This window comes from Dama dama, chromosome 21 (genome assembly GCF_033118175.1).
Source record: "Dama dama isolate Ldn47 chromosome 21, ASM3311817v1, whole genome shotgun sequence".
Classification (NCBI taxonomy): Eukaryota; Metazoa; Chordata; class Mammalia; order Artiodactyla; family Cervidae; genus Dama; species Dama dama.
In genome coordinates this window covers 70,072,738-70,093,393 of record NC_083701.1, presented here as the reverse complement: position 1 = coordinate 70,093,393, position 20,656 = coordinate 70,072,738, and the positions used below count along the sequence as shown (strand labels likewise).

Below are 20,656 nucleotides of genomic sequence, written 5' to 3'. Positions count from 1 at the left end.
AAAAAATTGCCCTTAGTGAATTTTAGAATCTTGGGGGAAAAAACTTTCAAATTTTAACAGGCTGAATGTAGATGTCACATTCTGCCTTTGGTGTTTTACTCATGTTGGATGCCTTGACACTTTGAACACTAGAAATGCCTTTTTAAAAGCCTATACATATGACAAGCAGTTACTTGAGACTTCCAGGTGAAACTGTCATCTGTCCTTCAAAGATTCAATAGACTCCCCCTAAAATTTGGCAGCTATCCATAGAAAACTGTTCCCAAACTGTTTTTATGCAGCAGATTAGGGATATCACTGTGATAAAAATACAAATTTAATGAAAATTACTTCCAGGTCAGATTTTAGACTGAAGACCTAATATAGATGGATAGGTACATTTTATAAATATTCTAAACATTGGTTTGATAAGGTTTAACCCTCAGAAAATGCATGGACACTACATAAACAAGTATTGCTCTTTCTCTCTTTTCAGAGTACCCAAAATGCAAAGTATACCTAGAACTGATTTGAGAAATCCACCAGACAGTGAAGAAAAATTAATAGTGGACTCAATAGATTACAATATTCCAAGTTAAAAAAAAACAACAACTGATTAAGTGCAAAGTACATAGCTCTGTTTTGAATCTGCTTCCAATTGCTTACCACTTACGGTAGGATTTCCTTTGTGCATAGCTATTCAAGTTGACTTTCCAACAAAGGTAGTATATACAGAAAAATCTGCTCTCACTTAATAGCAGTCAAACAAAGACTTGAGCAGATAATAGCACAGAAAGAATTTGGATTACACAAGACTTCACTGTCAATTTTTCTTTATGAACTATCAAGATTTAACTCAAATATACACAAGTAAGGGAAATACAGAAACTCTCTCCCTCAACACAAAAATTTATCCTTCTGCTATCCAAAATGGCAATTCTTTGTACCTCTTATTGGAATAAGTTGCACTGACAGCTCAAAATTGGGAAGAAAAATGGTCAGAAGGAAGACACAGCAATTCTTTCTCCAGATCATGTGGCACTCAGCACATTTTAACAGCCTAAGAGTGTTAACTATTATCTTGGTAGGAAATCTTCTTAGAGGCAATGTGGTAGATCTGGTAAGACTATACAGACCGGCTATACATACATACATACACACACACACAACACAACACATATAAACCTTAACCTTTAGGCTGAATGGATCTATCTGATTTGTATAATAGACATGTAAGAGATCTTTCTCTTTGGTTCTTAATCTAAGCTGCTAAGCCTAGAATACTATCAGATTTTGAAACACCTTATCACTCTTACAAAAGAGTTATTTCTTAGAAAAAAAAAAAAAAAAACCCACACAACTCGAATAAGAGTCAAGGCACCAGAGTCACCAAGTTGCACAGAACTACAGACATAATAACTGGGTCAAATCAAAACCCAAACTGAAATCTTCTGTAGGAAAAAAACTCTTTTCTCCTTGACTGGGGGTTTACTGGCCCACACCTGTCTGATGGTTTGCAGAAATAGCATTTTCCAGTTTCTCAGCTCGGACAAACCATTTTAACAGTTAGAGTTGTTGTTTAATCACTAAGTCATGTTCGACTCCTTTGCAACCCCATGGACTATAGCCCGTCAGGTTCCTGTCCATGGGATTTCCCAGGCAAGAATACTGGAGTCAGTTGCCATTTCATGCTCCAGGACACCTTCCCAACCCACGGATCAAACCTGTGTTTCCTGGATTAGCAGGTGGATTCTTGACCCCTGAGCCATCAGGGAAACACTAACAGTTGGAGTTACAGAAACTCAAAGACACATCATGTGTTTGCAATGTCATTTTTAAGTCATGAAATAGGTTTATAATTTATCTGAGTTTTTTTTTTTTTTTTTTTTTAAATAAGGTTTTGGCTCAACTTACTGGTGTCCCACCAAGATTCTGCTAAATTTGAATTTCTTTAAGCCCAGTAAGTCAATGAGTCATCAGAAACTTAAAGCTACTTCAAAATGTAGAACAGTATCTCTTAATGAAAATCAGACAGTATACATGGAAAAGAAAACATAAATTTAGCAACTTTGTCATCTAACTTATTTTAGCTTTGGTCATTGCATATTAATTAGCACAAAAGATCAATTTTAAAAAATGTTGGTAACCACAAGATTTCTGAGTGCCTCAACTGGTGAATTTGTTGCTGTGATATTTTTTAAAAGCATTTAAAAGGTAGATGTCAATTATAGCTCAATTAAAAAAATTAGAAGATAAGGCTAAAGTAAAATACCAGACTTCATTTTCAGGAAGGAAAAGGTGCATGCAAGCTGAAACCTCAGGCTTCCAAGCTGGAACCATTACAGCCCCTGAAAAATGGGGTTTATAACAGAAGTATCACCAGACCGTCACTACAGTAGCACTAGCAGATGCTATAAAATAGAAACTATTCTGTGCTCTAACCAGGCCTGGTTTAAGAATATTCATCAGGATTTTTAAAGTGTGTGTGTGTGTGTGTTGGGGGCGTATTTTGTTGCTGTTAGCGGTAAAGTCCTTCCTTGTCATTCTTCACATCACTGCATTAACAACTGCACACAGCTGCCAGAACACTAAACTCATGTTTTTAAACAATTCTTACCAGCTTTCTTCCAGATCTCCTCTGGCACATATCCAGAAGCAGGCCTGTGAAGGAATTCCCGATGTGCATCTATGAGAAGGATAAAAATCGGTGGAGAGGGGAGGAAAGCACCATAAGCACTGTTATGTCATCACACGGGGAGAGCAAGCAATGCCCACTATCTTGGCTTCTCTACAGAAACACAGTCTTTTAAACGCTTCAACTCCAAAAAATAAAAATGGGAAAACCAGTCATCAGAGCTCAAGGAAAATACGTCACTGGTGTAAATGCTTATATGCTCAAAACAAAATCAACTCTAAATATTTCATTATGTATGTTAGTCGCTCAGTCATGTCAGACTCTTTGCGACCCCATGGACTCTGGCCCGCTAGGCTCCTCTGGCCATGGAATTCTCCAGGCAAGAATACTGGAATGGGTTGCCATTCCCTTTTCTAGGGAATCTTCCTGACCCAGGGATCGAACCCTGGTCTTCTGCATTGTGAGCAGATTCTTTACCATCTGAGCCCCCAGGGAAACCCACATTTTTCATTATACAATATGTTACACAACACTGTTCCCAGCACTCCCTAAGTATGGGGATTTCTATGAACATATTTTATTAAAGAAAGCAAACTGTATTTGGCAATTTTCTTTTTTAAAAGTCAAATTGAGAGCAGAAAGTCAAATTATATTGGAGTAACATAATTTTCACACAGCTACGATTCTACCACCTTTCAATAAAAAGTGAGCCTGGCTCCATGGCTAACCAGTTCTCACACTTAATTACTTTTAAAAAATCTTGCTGAGCATTAAAAATTCTCACAAAAATTGGATTATATGGATTTGACATGGATGGAAGCAAGAAAGAATCATTAGAATGGATTCATAGAGAGCCAGTTGACCAGATACAACTAGTACAGGACATGCTTCCAGGGTGGGGGTGAGGGGATGGATACGAAGTTCCACTTTAAATGAAATGTTGTGCTTTTATGCTGCACAAATTTTAAAAGTGAGAAAACAGATCATAATAAAGTTAATATAGGAATGTTAACCTCCAAATAACATGTTCATGAAAATGCCATGAAACCTTATTTTCATGTTTTTATACATGCTTAAAAATGAAGTGTATACAGTCTTCCACAGCTAAAATATGCTCTAAACTTCTTTCATACTGGATTTTTCAAACAAAATTCTATATATTTAGAAGAAAAAAAATCATTTTCATTTTTATAAACTTAATCTTTCAACTCATGACAAATTTCAAATAATTGAAGTTTTCTCTACAGGTATAGGAAATGTTAAGTAGCAGACTTTTTAAAGAATACTTTATCTAATGTATGTTGACGGTCAAAAGAAATTCAGCCCACTCTTTGATATTTTATGGAGCTACAGAATGAGAAAAGCACAATCAAATTAGCTAAGTATATATCATTTTATATTTGAATGCCTTAGACACATTTGAATATTCTGAGTCACTTGAGGGTACATAGATTATCAGTTGCCCAGAACATAAAATTTCTACAACTATTCTAAATTATCAAAATCTTATAGCTTACTGAAGGACATATGGAAAACTCCCTGTACTATCTGCAATGTTCTCATAAGTCTAAAATTATTCCATATATAAACAATTTTTGAAAGTTTACATTAAAATTTCATGACTACCTGATAATTGAATGGACTGGAAGTACCCAAGCGTTCTCATGTGCACATTCATTTCTATACAGTAAATGACAAAAACCCAAATGTTTTTATTTAAGTAATTTTCATTTGTTAAAGACCTTGATAAATCTGTCTGATGCCTATCAACTCCAAAGAAATAAGACATGGGTAATTAATTTGTCAAGATTATCTGCCACACTATTTTAAAGAAAGCAAAGTCAGGTTCACACTTAGTCACATGATGCAGTAAAACAGAGATTTACTTAGACATTTATTTTTAGGAGAAAAAACCTTGCTTGGCTTAAGAATAATTTATTGGATGAGAATAGATTTGTAAAGTCTGAAGACAGAGGAAAAAAATATGCCTTCTCCACAGTAGCAAAAAATTGGGGGGGGGGGGGGTATTTTTCTCATTACTGGGTTAAGGAAAGAGTAATAACTTCATAAAAATTATTTTTCTAAATGGCCAGTTTTTATTACAGACAACGGGAAAGGTGATGCTAAGTTATCCAAGTACTAATTAGCAGCACTAGGCAGCACAGGAGAAGAGCTAGGTCTAAAGACCAGAGATGAGGGGTCTTGGCTTTGCCCTGAGACACGGACCGGGCAGGTTAGTCTCTCCACGTCTCCGTGACCACAGCTGGAAAGGGCCGACAAGACTACCACGTTCGAGACTGCCGCGGTGAGGACTCAGTGAGGTACTTCCTACTGCCTGTTTGGCATGGCACATCCTAAACTCCGACGAGATGTTAGTTGGGACTCTCATCATCCTCATTATGTAGCAGGTTGCCCAGTAAGGATGGATTTGCAGTCATCCTTTGGTATCCGGAGGGGGACCAAAAGCTGAGGATGTTCAAGTCCCTTATATGAAATGGTATGGTGACTACCACTATAGTGTTGCTATGAACACAGAGGTGCATATATCTTTTTGAATTACAGTTTTATCTGGATATATGCCCAAGACTGAAACAGAAAGACTCACAGACATGGACAACAGACTCGAGGGTGCCAAGGGGGAGGGCGGGTGGGGGAGGGGTGGACTGGGAGCTTGGGGGTAGCAGAGGCGAACAGAATGGATAAACAGTAAGGTCTCACTGTACAGCACGGGGAACCACATTCAATAATCTGTGCCAAGGGAAAGAATTTTAAAAGGAATGTGCGTGTGTATCACTCCGCCATACTGCAGGAATTAATACAACTTGTAAATCAACTATATTTCAATAAAAAAAAATGGTATTTGCATATAATCTACACATATCCTTTTCTATACTTTAAATCATCTCTAGATCACTTATAATTCATCATGCAATACAATGTAAATGTTTTGTTAAAAGTTGCCAGCGCATGGCAAATTCAAGTTTTGCCTTTTGGAACTTTCTGGGATTTTTTTTTTCTCCCCCCCGAATATGTTTGATGTGTGGTTGGTTGAATCCATGGGTATGGAACCTGTGGATATGGAGGGTTGACTGTATACTTATTTCCTTATAAAAAAAAAACTAAGGTGAAAGAGCACCTTAAAGTTTTTGCTTTTTTTTTTTCTCCAAGCACCTATACAAAAGGGCACAAAACTTCAGACAAAACAGAATCATCGAAGAGGCTTGGATTAAGTAATGTACACCAGTAAATTTTTACTGCCTCAGTACATGTCACCCAGGGACAGAAGTTATTTCTGTTGCTATCAATTCACTGTCTGAACCCTGATGGGAAGTCTTCAAACTTCTGAGATGATACTTTTATAAATTTTATTTAAACCTCATGAATACCCCCCAAATTTGTTCAAAGACAGTTGCTGTATTGGAGTCAACTGGGTACCCACCTTTCTGTGTGCTATATAGTTGGTACAGATCGTGAGGATCCATTTACCACATCAGAAATGTGTGCTATATTTCACCTTCTTGGCTTCATCTCCCTAGAATTCTCAATGACACATGTCATATCCACATAGTCAAACTCCACCTGACCTAGAATCCTGATAGAAATACCAACTCCAATCAAGCAAAAGTTTTCTTAATCCTATCCTACTTTCTAAAAGAAAGTTTTTTCCCCCCAAAATAGCTGCAGTCTATTTATATAATACACAACTATTTACATATGTATACATATTTTACAATATCCCCTCCGGTTCTAAGTTGCTGTGTCCAAGCTAAGCACCAGGTGTAATGACAGGAAGACTGAAGTGATGTCAGTAGAGGTATTCCTCAGAATCTTTTTTTTTTTAGAATCTCTTTTAACTGATAAATACTACTTTAATAGCCACAGAAACCAAATGACTAACAAATTTAGTATTTTCTCTTCTGATTAAGTAGCAGCAAGAAGAGAATACATATGCAAAGTTAAATTTGAAAAAACAAAACAAATTCTGACGTTGATCAGTATTACAAGAGACAACTTCTCTCCCAAGACTTTCTTATTTTAGATTTTTGGTGAATCTAGACAAACTTGTACACGACACTCTAAGGCTCAGATTCTAAAGAAGTTAATTTTTAACTACTAAATAAATATTGACCACCTGTAAAACATCAGTTGCTATAAAATGGAATGGTTGTTCTAAAATACAGTGGTGAAAACAGAAGAGTCTGTACAGGATGGTTTAAAATGTGAAATGTATTCACGTGTAACTACTGAAAGATGGAAAAATCATGGAAAAGTCCTTCTAAATTAAGTTTAGCTTGCTTTGGGATGCAAATTGCCTGGGGATGAAAGAAGAGGAACAGGGGAACCTCCGGAAGATACATCTACGAAATGAGGAAACTAAGTTGAAGTGGAGGTAAGGTGAAAAGACAGAAAAAGCAATCTAGGATGTATGCAAGAGATGGAAGATGCATCACACTTACAACATATGGATACTAGATAAAGCGAGGGCTGCCATCAATATACATGAAGGGATGAGTTGATAGCCTCTGAAGAATCAATGTGACCTCCTATGACCCAGAACATCAATGCTCAAAGCTTGGCAGCACCTATGTTACGGCCATCATCCTGAGGTGGGCAGAATGAGGCAGTGATCATGAAAATATCTATTACAAAAACCATCAAAAGAAAGGAAGGTTTAAATGAGTTCATCTTTAGAAATGCTACTTATTTTTTGTTTTAAAGGATAATAAATTCAGAAATCTCAGTGTTATGCTCAAAATCCCAACCCAACCTAGAAGCCAAGAACTATATTATGATTTTCATCTTTAACAGTAAAAATATGTAATGCCACAGGAGGGAATCATCTCTTTTTGCTTTTCAAAGATGGATATATTTAACTAGTACTCACATATTTTTTAACCTGATATACAGTAGACTTTTTAAAATTCAGTGGGTACTTTACGTTAGGAACTCAGATGCATTGTTTTGAAATGAATTTCATGATGTAATTTAAAAGGAATCAATACAAGTACATAAAATCTAAGCTTTTATATGTAGATATACTGTGAATAACTTGTGACTTTTATAATCTGACAGTTCAGAAGTTGAAAAATATACACCTTTGGATGTAAGTAAGCTATTTTTCCACAGTTATGAATTAGGGTCCTAAAGGTACAATAGATTTACTATATTTGAGACAGAATTACTGCTTGGAAATACTTTCAAAATGAAAAAATACCTTAACAATCCACTATAACTTCATAAACTTGGATGCCAAGCAAAAACACTAAATTTATGTACTACTTGCTACTCTCTAAACTGAGGTTGCATGTTAGAAACAATAATAGCAGCTATTATTTAGGTCACATCTACTATATGTCAGGCACTATCCCATGTTTTATAACTGTTAACTCCTTTAAAACAGAAACACCTATGAAATATGTATTGTTACCATCTCTATCAGATGAAGAAATTGAGGCACAGAGTTACTTGCCAGAGGTCAACAAAACTAGTGAGAAGAACAGGGATTCAGATCCAGACATCTGCTCAGACCTTGTGCCTTTAACCTTCATGTGAGATTCGTGAGCCTTTCGACAGTAATGAGAAACTCTACAGTTCAATCATATCATATGACAGTGATAAAACTTGTCAGCCAAAGAAATTTTAAAATATTAATTTCTCTACCAATCTGCTTTAGGCAGGAGGTAGTATTAATTCAACAAACTTCTGAATTTCTAAACTTTCTGTGAACAATCAAGTTGATTTATCGTTTCCTTTAAAACAAAAATCTTTCTGGTACTTATCTACATGGCTAGAGATACACCTTTAACAAAATGTACTTGATGGTGTTTTCTAAACTTCATATCCTCTCTTCACAATATTCAAACATTCAAAAAAAACCACAGGAAAGTGCATTCATACTTCAAAGCTTTAAGCTTCAGTCTCCAATACTGGTCTCAAATCCATCATTAGAATTAGATAATTCTTTTAACTTTCTCTAATGATGAGTTTGAGTAAACTCTGGGAGCTGGTGATGGACAGGGAGGCCTGGCGTGCTGCGATTGATGAGGTCGCAAAGAGTCAGACACGACTGAGAGACTGAACTGAAGTGAATAATAGAGAAGACTTGAGGATCACAGAAAGAGGGCAGACAAATAAAAGATAAGCTGTGGAGAGATTCTAGAATAGTCCAAAGGCAGTAAAAAGAAAGCCATTTAAAGGAAATCAAATGTCAGGAGAATGGAGTGAACAGCATACTGCAAGAAATAGGAAATGAGGGCAAAGAAGAGTAGAACCCCAGCAGCCTTGGTAAACACTCAGAGAGCACCGGAATCGCCAGGCAGCAGCTACCCACTTATCTGTATGTAGAAAAGCAATTCTACTTTATTGATGAGGTCATTGATTCTGGTTGCATTAATTTGCTCTTTGGTGAAAAATGTATGCAGAACAAATCATACTTTGAAAGTAGAGACAACTGCTTAAAAAAATAGTTTTCTAATTTTCTTAAGACTTGGAAATTTGAAATTCTTCCTGGAAATCAAGTGAGTTATAATAATAATGCAAATAATCAAAATCCATTATTTCAAGAAAAAGTATATTATTTCAAGGCAAAGTACATTATTTCAAAAGTTCTTCAGGGTAATTACCTGATTTTTACTTAAAAGAGTAGAGATAATATCATGGACTTAGTGTGTGCTGTTATAAAACTGTTCAAGAGGCTACTCATTTAAAATAGTCTTTACTTAATACCTGGGGGAAATCCCCCAAATTCAATTAATAATAGATTAATCATATTAAATTACTAATCTCTCACACTGACTTAATACTATAGATATATTTCAAAAGTGAGAATTAGAATGAATTTAACAAACACAAGTCATAGAAGTGACATTCTTCTCTGTACAATCACCAAATACAATTAAAATGCTACAAATGAATGTATGAATAATGGTGCCATTATTGCCAAGACAGGGATATGACTAAGGTGATATTTTGAACTAAAGATATCTTCTATAACATTATTCTGAAGGTCTCATTTGAAATCAGACAGCAAGTTAAGAATTGAGAGAATCAGGCTAAAAGAAACACATACAAAATTACCATAGGATATGGAGCTCTTCATGTACGTAAAGATATAAGCACATCCGTATCTCTATTTGTACACACACACACATACTTTACCCACACATCCTGCTACATACTTTTCAGGGGCACGAAATAAATTTATCAGCCAACAACGCCAATCCTTTAATTACACACACTAATACATTTGACTCCAAAGCCTAAGAGAAAACCCCAGAAAGCCCTTAATGTAGATGATTGTGTCCCATGATTACAAACTACCTGCCCACAGCCCAGCACACAAGAGAGATGGAACTTAAAGACTTCAGGAATCTATTAGCAAAAGACACCAGTGAAACAACTGCTGGATGCTAAAACTTGCATGTTGTTTGACGCTTGACGGGTTCTCGCTGATGCTGTGATAGGTTTCTTCGAAAGGCAATCTAGGGCTCAGGGTCCCTAAAGAACAGGACTGTTTTAACAGAGTCCCAACAAAGAAATGAACTACTTGTAGTCTTTGAAAAATACAACCTATAAAAGCTGAAAACCAAAGCAATCTCTTTTACCAAAAATATGAATTCATTAAGCATCATTAAAAGTAATGTGATTTGTGTATGCTTAAGAAGAAATTTTTAAAACCAAGTTTATTCTTTTGATTATGTAACAGGAAAACTAAACCTGCCTTCTCAGAGAATGATGTACGCCTGCACCACTAGAATGCTTGACTATATGTGACTATATGGTAATGGTCTTGCGGGCAGTGTGCTGAATAAGTAACTCACATGGGTCTGAAGCACCATCCATTTCCGAAATTTTTCTTTTACAATGGACAGCAGATAATATTAATCCTGTCACTGCAGGGAACTGAACTGAGTGGCCTGCTGGTGCAACACTAGCTGCCTCCTTGCCTATCTCTTCCACTAGCTCAAAAATTCCTCAAAGGAAGGAATTAAGAAACTTTTTCCTTTCTTGCAGTACCTAGCATGATGCCTGGCACACAGTAAGCCAGGCACAAAAAACAAGCACTGACTTGATGAATTTCTTCAATAGAGCCAGGTAAAATGGATATTTTAAAGTTTTGTTTAATTTAAGGTTCTCAATGTTTGCCTAGATTGAATGATTACAAATATCCTCTTTATATTACTAATTTTGGTTCATAATTCAGAAGTGAAAAATAAGATGCTTATACTAGTTTTATTTGGACCAATGTTGATTCAAATTAAACTTAAACCTATTTTCATTGCTGGCCTTAACATAACCTAACAAATAACACCTTTATTTTTAAAATATACTGCAGAATGTCTGTTGGGTTAATTAAATGACTTGGCATCCTCCTGTATTTAATACTTATGGCAATAGACATTCATCGTTCAGGGATTATCAAGAATCCACAAACCTAAATGCAAAGGAAATTTTATTGACTAACAATCATTATACTAAAAAAAAAAGATAATGTGATCAACAGTCAGATAATATACTTCAAGTTTTAAATTTTTGATAATCAGCCATGGTTGATAATGAGGCCAAAGTCACGAGCTTAATCTGCACGTATGTAATTAGTTTTGTTTTTACAACAGACTGTACCCTAACCTAAGCTAGGTAACAGGTGTGGGACCAAACACTTAAGAAAATGAGATGAGAAAATAAGGATCAACACAAATCCATCTTAATTAAGTTGACTCAGACTGTATATACAAGTAATGGCCAGCAATGTAAATGACAGTAGCTTAGTATTAATTTAGGAAAAAGTTCACAGGTCACTCAAAAATTATTTTAGCTTCAAATTTTCTCTCTAAATACTTAGAATTACATTCTATTTATAACCCAAACAATTCTCAAATATCAGTACTAACGATAGCTACATGTCAGCATTTGCCTTCTAAAGCATGGCTATATGAATAGTCCTATAAGTTACTAGAATTAATAAAATCATGATTAAGCCATCATTAAGGTCATGGAAGAGCTGTATCTTTTATCACTAATTTTCAAGTGTCGGTGGGCAAATGACAAAGCCCTTAGGTATCCTCCTAGACTGGTTTTTGAGATAAAGTGCTCTCAAACACTGAGGCGCAGTACACATCCCGAGAGAGAGTGCTAGAGACTCCAAGCCCACTCCCAGATTTTGCAGGTTGGAGACAGGGTCCAAAGAGCTGTATTATGAAGGAGCACACATTTTAGTGATGCACGTGAAATTCTGGTCCGGCTTGGACGTTTGCTCGTCTGCCCAACACATTAACCTACAAAAGGGGTTTCATTTTTTGTGACTGACCCTTTCTATGACCACTCTGCCTAACAGACAAGACGTATTTGAGGACATAAAGTATTTATTGTTCTACAATTCTCTGTAGCGCCTTTATTTTTGCCGAGACAAATTAAGAGTAAAAGCAGTATTAATAGCATGAGATGCATCTGTTCAGTATGTCCGTCTGAAGAAAAGATACCTAACGCCACTGGGTCTGGGTTGACAGGACTCTGCTGCCTGGAGTGGCTACTGCCGCCGCTGCCCTTTTTCAAGTCCTCCGCGTCGCTGTATCGCCGGATCCAGTAATTCAGCTCCTCCCGGTCTGCCTCCTGACATCGCCTCAGTACTGTGAGAGATCGTCTTGTTTTTTCTACCATGTCCATTATACAGTTTAACAGCTGGGGGAGAGACGGGCAGGGGGAGAAAGGAAATACGGATCAATGACCACAACTCAAAGACTCTGGTGGGGAGTGAAACGAACTATTCTCGGACAACGAAGAATGCTTTTTATTCGGAAGGCCTCTAATATTTTCAAAGGTTAGACTGGAAACAATGACCCGATAGATGAGCAGGTGCAATGGTAATGAGAATAAAATGTGGGAGGCGTGACAGGAGATTTTAGCTGAAGTTAACCCATACTTCCAAATACTAATCCCACCGCTGGATAAGCCAAATGACTCTCTCCAAGTAAAACAGTAGCTCATTCATCGATTCGGCTCCAGGAACTCCTTTCAATGATCCAAACATTTCTCTTATATAAGTGGTTCTGATATTGATTTAGAAATCAAATCCTATATTCTACTTTAAACATTCTCGCGTATTATTTTCTCAAGGATGGCAGAGAACACCTTCAGAACTCTCCCAGTTTTATTTTATCATGCCACCTCACTCCAGTTGTTTTCAAAACATTTTTTAACCTAAATGATTACAGACGTCTTACATGGTCAAGATGTTTCCATTCTTCTGCCCATTCTCTGTCTGTTAGTCTGTGATCAATCATTTCTTCTTGACGTGTGCCATGCAACCCTACAAATATAAAGAAGGCTGAATCACCCGAAAACATTAAGAACGCAATCCATATGTGCAGAGGCACTTAGCAAAGACTATGTGGGCAAACTAAGTAATGTGAAAACACATTCGATTTTTGAATGGAGACATGAATCATACTCAGATACAGAATTAACTAATAGGTCCCTCATAGAATGATAATACCTTAGAACTAGAAGAAATTTTAGAGGTCATCTGGTCAGAACCACTTCTTTTACACATGAGGACCTGGAGAGTAAAATGACACCAAGCCCTGAGCCAGTTATCCATATAATATTCCCTAAGTGAAAATATAAATATATCCTAATCTTAATAAATACAGGAAACCACAAGTAGACATTAAGTTCAAAGTGTGGCTTTCCTGCATTAAAAATGAAGACGGCATAATTTGTTTTACATGGATCGGGATATGCTTCTCTAAAACAAGCATGGTTAAACTATTCCACATTTGAGCATAGTAAAAATGAACACAATCCTATTAAACACATTTTCATGCTAAAACTGGGCTTCCCTAATGGCTCAGCTGATAAAGAATCCACCTGCAATGCAGGAGACCTGGGTTCGATTCCTGGGTTGGGAAGATCCCCTGGAGAAGGGAATGGCTACCCACTCTAGTATTCTGGCCTGGAGAATTCCATGGACTGTATAGTCCATGGGGTTGCAAAGAGTCAGACACGACTGGCTGACGTTCACTTTCAGTTTCATGTTAAAATTAGGCCATAACACAAAAGCAAAATATACTCACTCAACTTGCCAAAAATTTAAAAGTAAAGAAAAATCAGTATAGTAGATATCATTTTGGACAGATATCATAAATCTAAGCCAAGAAACTAAAAATCCTAACTTGCAGTCCACAGCACAAATATTAATGCTCTTCAGCATCAGTGAAGATGCTACAGTGAAAAGGTAATAAGAAAACACCAAGTGAGAACAATATTGAACACAAGAAATTAGCCAGGATGCTTATCGAAATAGAAAATGTGTCTTGATAAATGGACAGTATGATCAGAGATACCCAGAAACGTGTGGCTCTTCTGACAAATTCAGAATGTGTAAAACACGTTATCGTCTACTACAAAGGAAAGTCACTGAGCTATGGCAACATTTACCATTTTAAATAATTAAAACTTTGTTTTGGTTGTCATTTCTTACATTGTTACTATGAAGAGCAAATTAAGTTTGGCATGGGTTAGGCTTCTAGATACCTAGGCTCTTTTTCTGAGGGAGTTACGTAGGAATTAAAACATTTTTTAAAAAGTTATGGCATCACCAACTCAATGCATATGAGTTTGTGGAAACTCCAAGAGACAGTAAAGGACAGGGAAGACTGGCGTGCTGCAGTCCATGGGGTTGCAAACAGTCGGACACGACTGAGCAACTGAACAACAAAAGTTATGAGATACTGCATGCCACTTTTTGTGAAATCTGAGTGGTTAGAAATTCCCTTTTAGCTGATTCAGTGAAATAAAGATAATGAGTCACATGACTTTTTTTCAGCCAACCATGAAATATGATTTAATTTATAGCTGACGGAAGTAGACACATAAATGACAGCTTTCTCAGACTAAATACACCATTCCTCTCCAGTTAAGACTATACTCTGAAATACACTTTTAACGCCAAAATTGTCAATGCCATCTATTGGTAAAAAAGTAAAATTGCAAATAAGTTTAATAATCTGCATAATAGAAAAGACATTGGAAAAGAGTAATATTTAGTTATTTCTCTGTTGTGACAATTTCAAGTTGAAATGTTTGCAAATATGTAATTTTTGTTGACTCATTTGTTGCTTGTGTTTTAGGGGAAAAGCACTACCAATGAAATGAAGCATCATAGAAAACAACTGGAGAGTGATAATGATATAAATGTGTGGTTTTGTGATGGAGGCATCTTACTACATTTGCCTATATAAGGGCCAAGAACTTCAGAGGTCTTAAAAGTTTCCAAAATTCAACAGATTATATCAATAGTGATGTGGGCTCGAACACCTGGAATAATATTAATGAGCAACAGGATGTTTTAGGCTAATGGGATAACAGCCAATTATGGAACAGTGCTAAAGCATCATCTCATTTAACAACAACAGAAAAATAATACATACATTAGAAACATGTTTGAGCCCAAGTACCTGGTGAAAAAAATAGGTCTAATTTTTTTGTTTGTTTGTTTTTTGCTGTTTTTGAACTCTTTGTTGTATAGAGCCAAATCTTTAAAAAGAAAAAAAAAAACTCAAATTTTTCCATTTATTAATTTCTCTATTTTGGATACTTAAAATATTTATCACTACACAATTTTTATTTATAGCCATAATACCAGAGAGATGTTCTAGGCGAAGACAGTTCAAACTCATCGAAACCGTTTCATTTGACACTAATGTTGAGTCTTACCCAACTTCTAACGGAGACTCTAAGCTTATTTATAAACTAATGCTGCTTGTAAAGCTATTTTACTAAAATATTCAAGCAGGTACATGTCTGTACATATAATAAACATTTATAAATCATACCAGACCAAGTATACGTTTATGACAATTTTTAAATTTAAATCCATGTACTTTTTACGTGGAGGACAATTGCTGTATAATATTGTTGGTTTGTGCCATATATTAACAGGAATCAGCCATAGGTATACATTCTCGAACCTCCCTCCCCCTCCAACCCCATCCCACCCTTCTACGTTGTCACAGAGCCCTGGGCTTGAGCCCCTGTGTCATATACCAAATGTCCACTGGCTATCTAATTTTACATATGGTAATATATATGTTCCAATGCTACTCTCTCAATTCATCGCACCTTCTCTTTCCTCATGTCCACAAGTCTACCCTCTGTGTCTGAGTATGACAATTTTTATATTCTCAAAGTAACAGCCTGAGGTAACACCATAATTTGTTACTTGTACATCAAGACTTTACTTTAACACACACTAAACTCCGCCAGACTTCAGGGATGGTTAAGTAGTTGCATATATTTATAGAGATTAGCACCATTAGTTTTATAAGCTAATATAATTAAAAGGTAAGGAACATGGTCTCATGGGAAAAAATCACATAAAACCAGTGGGTACAGGTATAATTCATAAAGGGATATTTTATATTACTAGATGAAAACATAATCATTGCACATAAGCATGATTACTTCCTTGCTGATTACTTTATAGTGTACTAGAACTAATATTTCATGAAATAGAATTTACTGCCTAAGAAATAGGCCATTTCCTACCACCTACAAAATAGGGTATCTTGAATTGATCTTACAACGACCCGGTGACTCCACCTCTACTTGAAAATGAGCAATCATGGTTTGAGAGCAGTCGTCATCAACAAATGGCAAGGCTTTGTTTGAAAGGAAGTTGTTACCACATTTGATTTCAGGGTCAAAATATCAACCCAGATGGAGAAAAAACATAACCATTTTGAGAGCTCTTCGAAACGGTACCTTGGAGAACATCAGACGGATTGACTATTAAAGAAGCATACATCATATGCTTAGCCATTTGTCTGACATACTATATAAATGCAGAAATGACTATTGTGGGGAAGTGAAGCTCCTACTTTACTATCTCACATTCAGGGCCCCCATCGCCCCTGCCCTCAACTGGGCTCACACTTTCTGCTTTCTAAACATTTGGAGGGCTGGGTTTTCTAAGGCAAAAACACCCTGGGCCTGGAAGGCCCTGTGTCCTACTAAGACAGTTGGAAGTCTAGCATAAACCTCTGCTCACCACACTCCCTCTGCCTGTGGCTATAAAAACCTCTGCCCTACTCCTCAGGCAGGCGACTGGCCAGGCGTCCTGAGTCCTGTGACCCCCCAACTCCAGGTCCTGCTTTTCCAGTTGGACTCCACCCTCTGCTGCTTCCAGGATCTCACCCACCAGACTATCGGGGCTAGGCAAGTTTTTCAGCAACCAGCTAAGAAGAAAAGCAGGCCTGGCAGGGACACAGGGGACGGAAAAAGATGAGAAAGATGGCTGAGTGCTGCCCTCCATGTATCACTAGCTTGACTTGCCAAAAATAAACAAGTAAAGAAGTCCCAGGAACAAGGGCGGTGTTGCGATGCGATCACCTCAAACGCTGATTGTGCATCAAAGCTTACCTACTGGTCTTCCTTCTCATTTTTCATGGCATGCACCGGCTCTTTAGAAGACTATGTCTCCTAAATGCTTCACTTCCAACAGTTTTATGCAAAAAAAGAATGAACACTGGCAAACAGAACACATATTTACCCAAACTCATTCCTTCTTTGGTATTCTGATCTTTGACCAAATTGTCAACACTAAATTGAATCACTAGCACTTCCACGTTGGAAAAAAAAAGTACTAAATCATTCCTCAAGGAACATCTGCTGACTTAAGTCATAGACATAATACCATATCATATTTTTCAAATAAAGACTATCACAGAGACTGAACTTTGAGATTATCTGAAAATAAAAGATAACGATTAAAGAAACTGATTTGGTAAAAAATAGTTGTGGCAGGCCAACTACATATGAAACCTCTCACACTAAAAAAAAAAATAAATAAAATACACTAAACACTTAATTTGTGTTTGTTAATACAGTTGACCTGTCTGGGGTCAGCAGATACACACCCTTTGGAAAAAAAACAAAACAAAAATAACCGGCTGTCACAAAGATCATAAGTAAGAGAAAACACAGCTGTTGAAAGAGATATTAATACTGACAAAGTTTTCTCATAAAGGAGACATTAGATCAAGAAGACGTATTTTTACCCCATCACAGATTTCAAGCCTGAAGTTTAGTTGAGCAGCAAGAACAAAAGTCTTGAAGCATACCATCCCATAAGAATTGCAGAGGTCCTCAGTCTTACCCATAGGCCTGTTTCTGTCCCTGAGGTCCCTGTGGCTGGGGTGTCGATAGGAGTCCCTGTAGTGATGGGCAATGGCCATATCATCCAAACGGTAATGCTGCGGTGGAGGGGTGGGGTGAGGCAGGCCGTTCGGCTGGTAGGATAAGCCGTTATTTGGACTGTACCGCTGGCCTGGGCTAATAGTGCATGGTCGCTTGCTTGGATGTTCTGAGTGCAAAGGCTCTCTGTCAAAGCCATTTTCTTTGGTTCTGAGGGAGGAAGAAAAAGAGGTTTTTTTTTTTTTTTTTCTTTCCATAATAGACTCATAAAGCAGCATAGTTCAGATACTTGGAACCTGTAAAATAAACAGAATATTCTTTTTGCTGGCCAGAAATTTTCTAAACTTGCCTAGACCTGTGAGGAGTCACTGAAACCCACGTGGAGGCCTAAATGATCCCACAGCTGCACACAGGAGAAAAGGTTCCACTTTTCATCAAATCAGTAAACATCTTTCAGTTGAGGCGTGTATGGTTTGGTCACAAGTAGGAGGAAGCCTGCTCTCCCCTCCATGGATAACATTTTCATTCAAAGGTGAATCCTCATTTCTAACAAATTACCCTTGGATCAACTGTATCTGGTGATTCACCAAGTTATAAGAGCATCACTCCTTAGTTCTTTGGGTACATCTATTGCGCTGATCCACCCTGGCATCTGACTTCCACATCAGAGGACATCTATGAGCTGCGTTGTTCAAAACAGTGGCCACATGTGGTGAATTAACATTAAATCCAGTTTAAAACTCAGTTTTCGGGCATCAACAGCCACACTGCGTGTGTTTAGTTGCTGCCTACAGCTAGTGACTATTGTATTGTGCAACACAGATATAGATCATTTCCATGATCTCAGAAAGTTCTATTCAAAAGCACCGATCAAACTGAATTAACTGAATTAATGCAAATAAAACAATGCAATGTCTCGGACTGACATTTCCCTGGGCTATCAAGATAATCAGCAGTCACACAGAGCTTGCTGGGATTAGAAGAAAGGGTGAAGCTCTTTCTCTTAAAGTTGAGGAAACACATGTGCAGATGCAGCAGGGACCTGTCTGAGGCTATCAGATCTTAGACCAGGGCAGGCACACCCTGTCTGCATTTCATCATGTGATACACAAAACTCTGGACGTGTCTTTCAGAAGGAACACAGTCTGTAAATGAGACCTGATAACTGCTCTTAAATTCTCAAACACAAAGTAGGGTTAAAGAAATATTTTCTGGCTGACTGTGTCTCTAGGAGATTAATTCAATATATTCAGTAAGACAGGAACATGTCACATGCAGTTTGACCGGAGGCACAGCTCCCAAACTAATTTTTACCTAGTGGTTGGCTCTCCTCGCAAGACCATCCCCTCTATCCTTAACCAGAGGCAACATCTCTTTTTCCTGGGAAATTTCCTCATAAGAATTCGACCGAGTCACAGCAGCTGCGGATTTCTGCAAGCCTTTATTTAACCACTGGACTGCCAGGGAATTTCCATCTTCACCCCTTTTTTGATTGTAGGTGGGTAGTCGACTTTAAGAGACTTTTCCCACTTTCCTAGTGCCCAGGGATAGTCTTTGATAAAACTGGAGGGATCTGAGTGGAAAGTGACTTGACAACAGAGATCATCAGGGGCAAGAGGCGTCTACGATCAATCGTCCTTTATGTCCCTTTAGGGTAGCGCCCCAGTGACAATTTACACATACCACATTAAGAATGAGGAAGGAGTTACAGAGAGAAGGGGCAGGTACACTAAGAACTGAGGGAAACTGCGGACGTCAATGGGAAATGAATACATGTCCAACACGTGCTGGAGAAAGAGGTTCTGCAACCAGGAGAGTGCCCAACATTAAAAATGCCAGCCGGGCACGGTTCTCAAGGGAGTAGCAAACAGAAGTCTCAACGCTGCTCCTGTCAAAGTGTCTACCCTCAAATACTCTGATCTCCATACAAACTGATCACTGAGCAGACTAAAGAGTCTCAAACATTATCTAAACGTATTGCTTAAAACAATTCTTAAAAAGTGAACAGAAGCAGCCTAGATTTATCTTCTAAGAGGATAATTTATGTGATTCTCATCTGTATTTCCATATCCTACACATTTCTGAATGATATATTTCAACAGTCAATGCATAAATATTTCCAGCATAAATCAGTTAGAAAATACTGAAGACTATTAGTAGCTATGAACACAATGTCAACACAGCACCTACCTTACTGGCAGTGTGGTGTAGTGGAAAGAGCACTGGACTGGGAATCAAGAGACCTGAGATTTAGTCCTGGCTCTTCCACGACTAGCTGTGTGACCTTGGGCAAGCCACTTAACCTCTCTGGACCCCAGTTTGCTCATCTGTAAAATGAAAGGGTTGGACTAGATCAGTGGTTTTCAAACCGTGTCACCTGAAATGCTTAGGGATTCTGCTGGCAATGAAGAGCTTTTACCCCAACAATCAAAATTTAAAGGACCAGAGGAACCCACTTATCATTTTAATCCATTTGAACAGTTTCATTTTTGAAGGAAAAAGTCAGCTGCTGAAATCAAGTTTGAAAACCACTGGACTAGGATGATTTCTGAGGTCCTTTCTAGTTTGAAAACTCTGCAATTCAATTATTCTATATTTATTTCTAAATGCTATTTGCATAGCACAGGAAATACAGCCAATATTGTATAATAACTATATAAGTGGAGTATAGACTTTAAAAATTATAAATCACTATGTTGTATACCTGAAATTTTATTATATAAGTTTTCACATCAACTATACCTCCTTTTCAATAAATGAATAATTTTGTTAAATGTCACAGTTATGTAGATCAAAATACACAAAGTTGATGGTATGCTAGCCAAATTACATCTAAGTCAACCATGTGAA

The 20,656-nt window shown here is 37.3% G+C and overlaps 1 protein-coding gene across 1 annotated transcript in view; it reads right to left on the bottom strand.

The window, feature by feature from the left end:
- RUNX1T1 (RUNX1 partner transcriptional co-repressor 1) overlaps positions 1 to 20,656 on the bottom strand; it is a 140,109-nt gene that overhangs the window by 18,247 nt on the left and 101,206 nt on the right. The window contains 4 exon segments of the mRNA XM_061123808.1: positions 2,597 to 2,665; positions 12,094 to 12,292; positions 12,835 to 12,920; positions 17,769 to 18,016. Coding sequence (XP_060979791.1) covers positions 2,597 to 2,665; positions 12,094 to 12,292; positions 12,835 to 12,920; positions 17,769 to 18,016 — 602 coding nt within the window.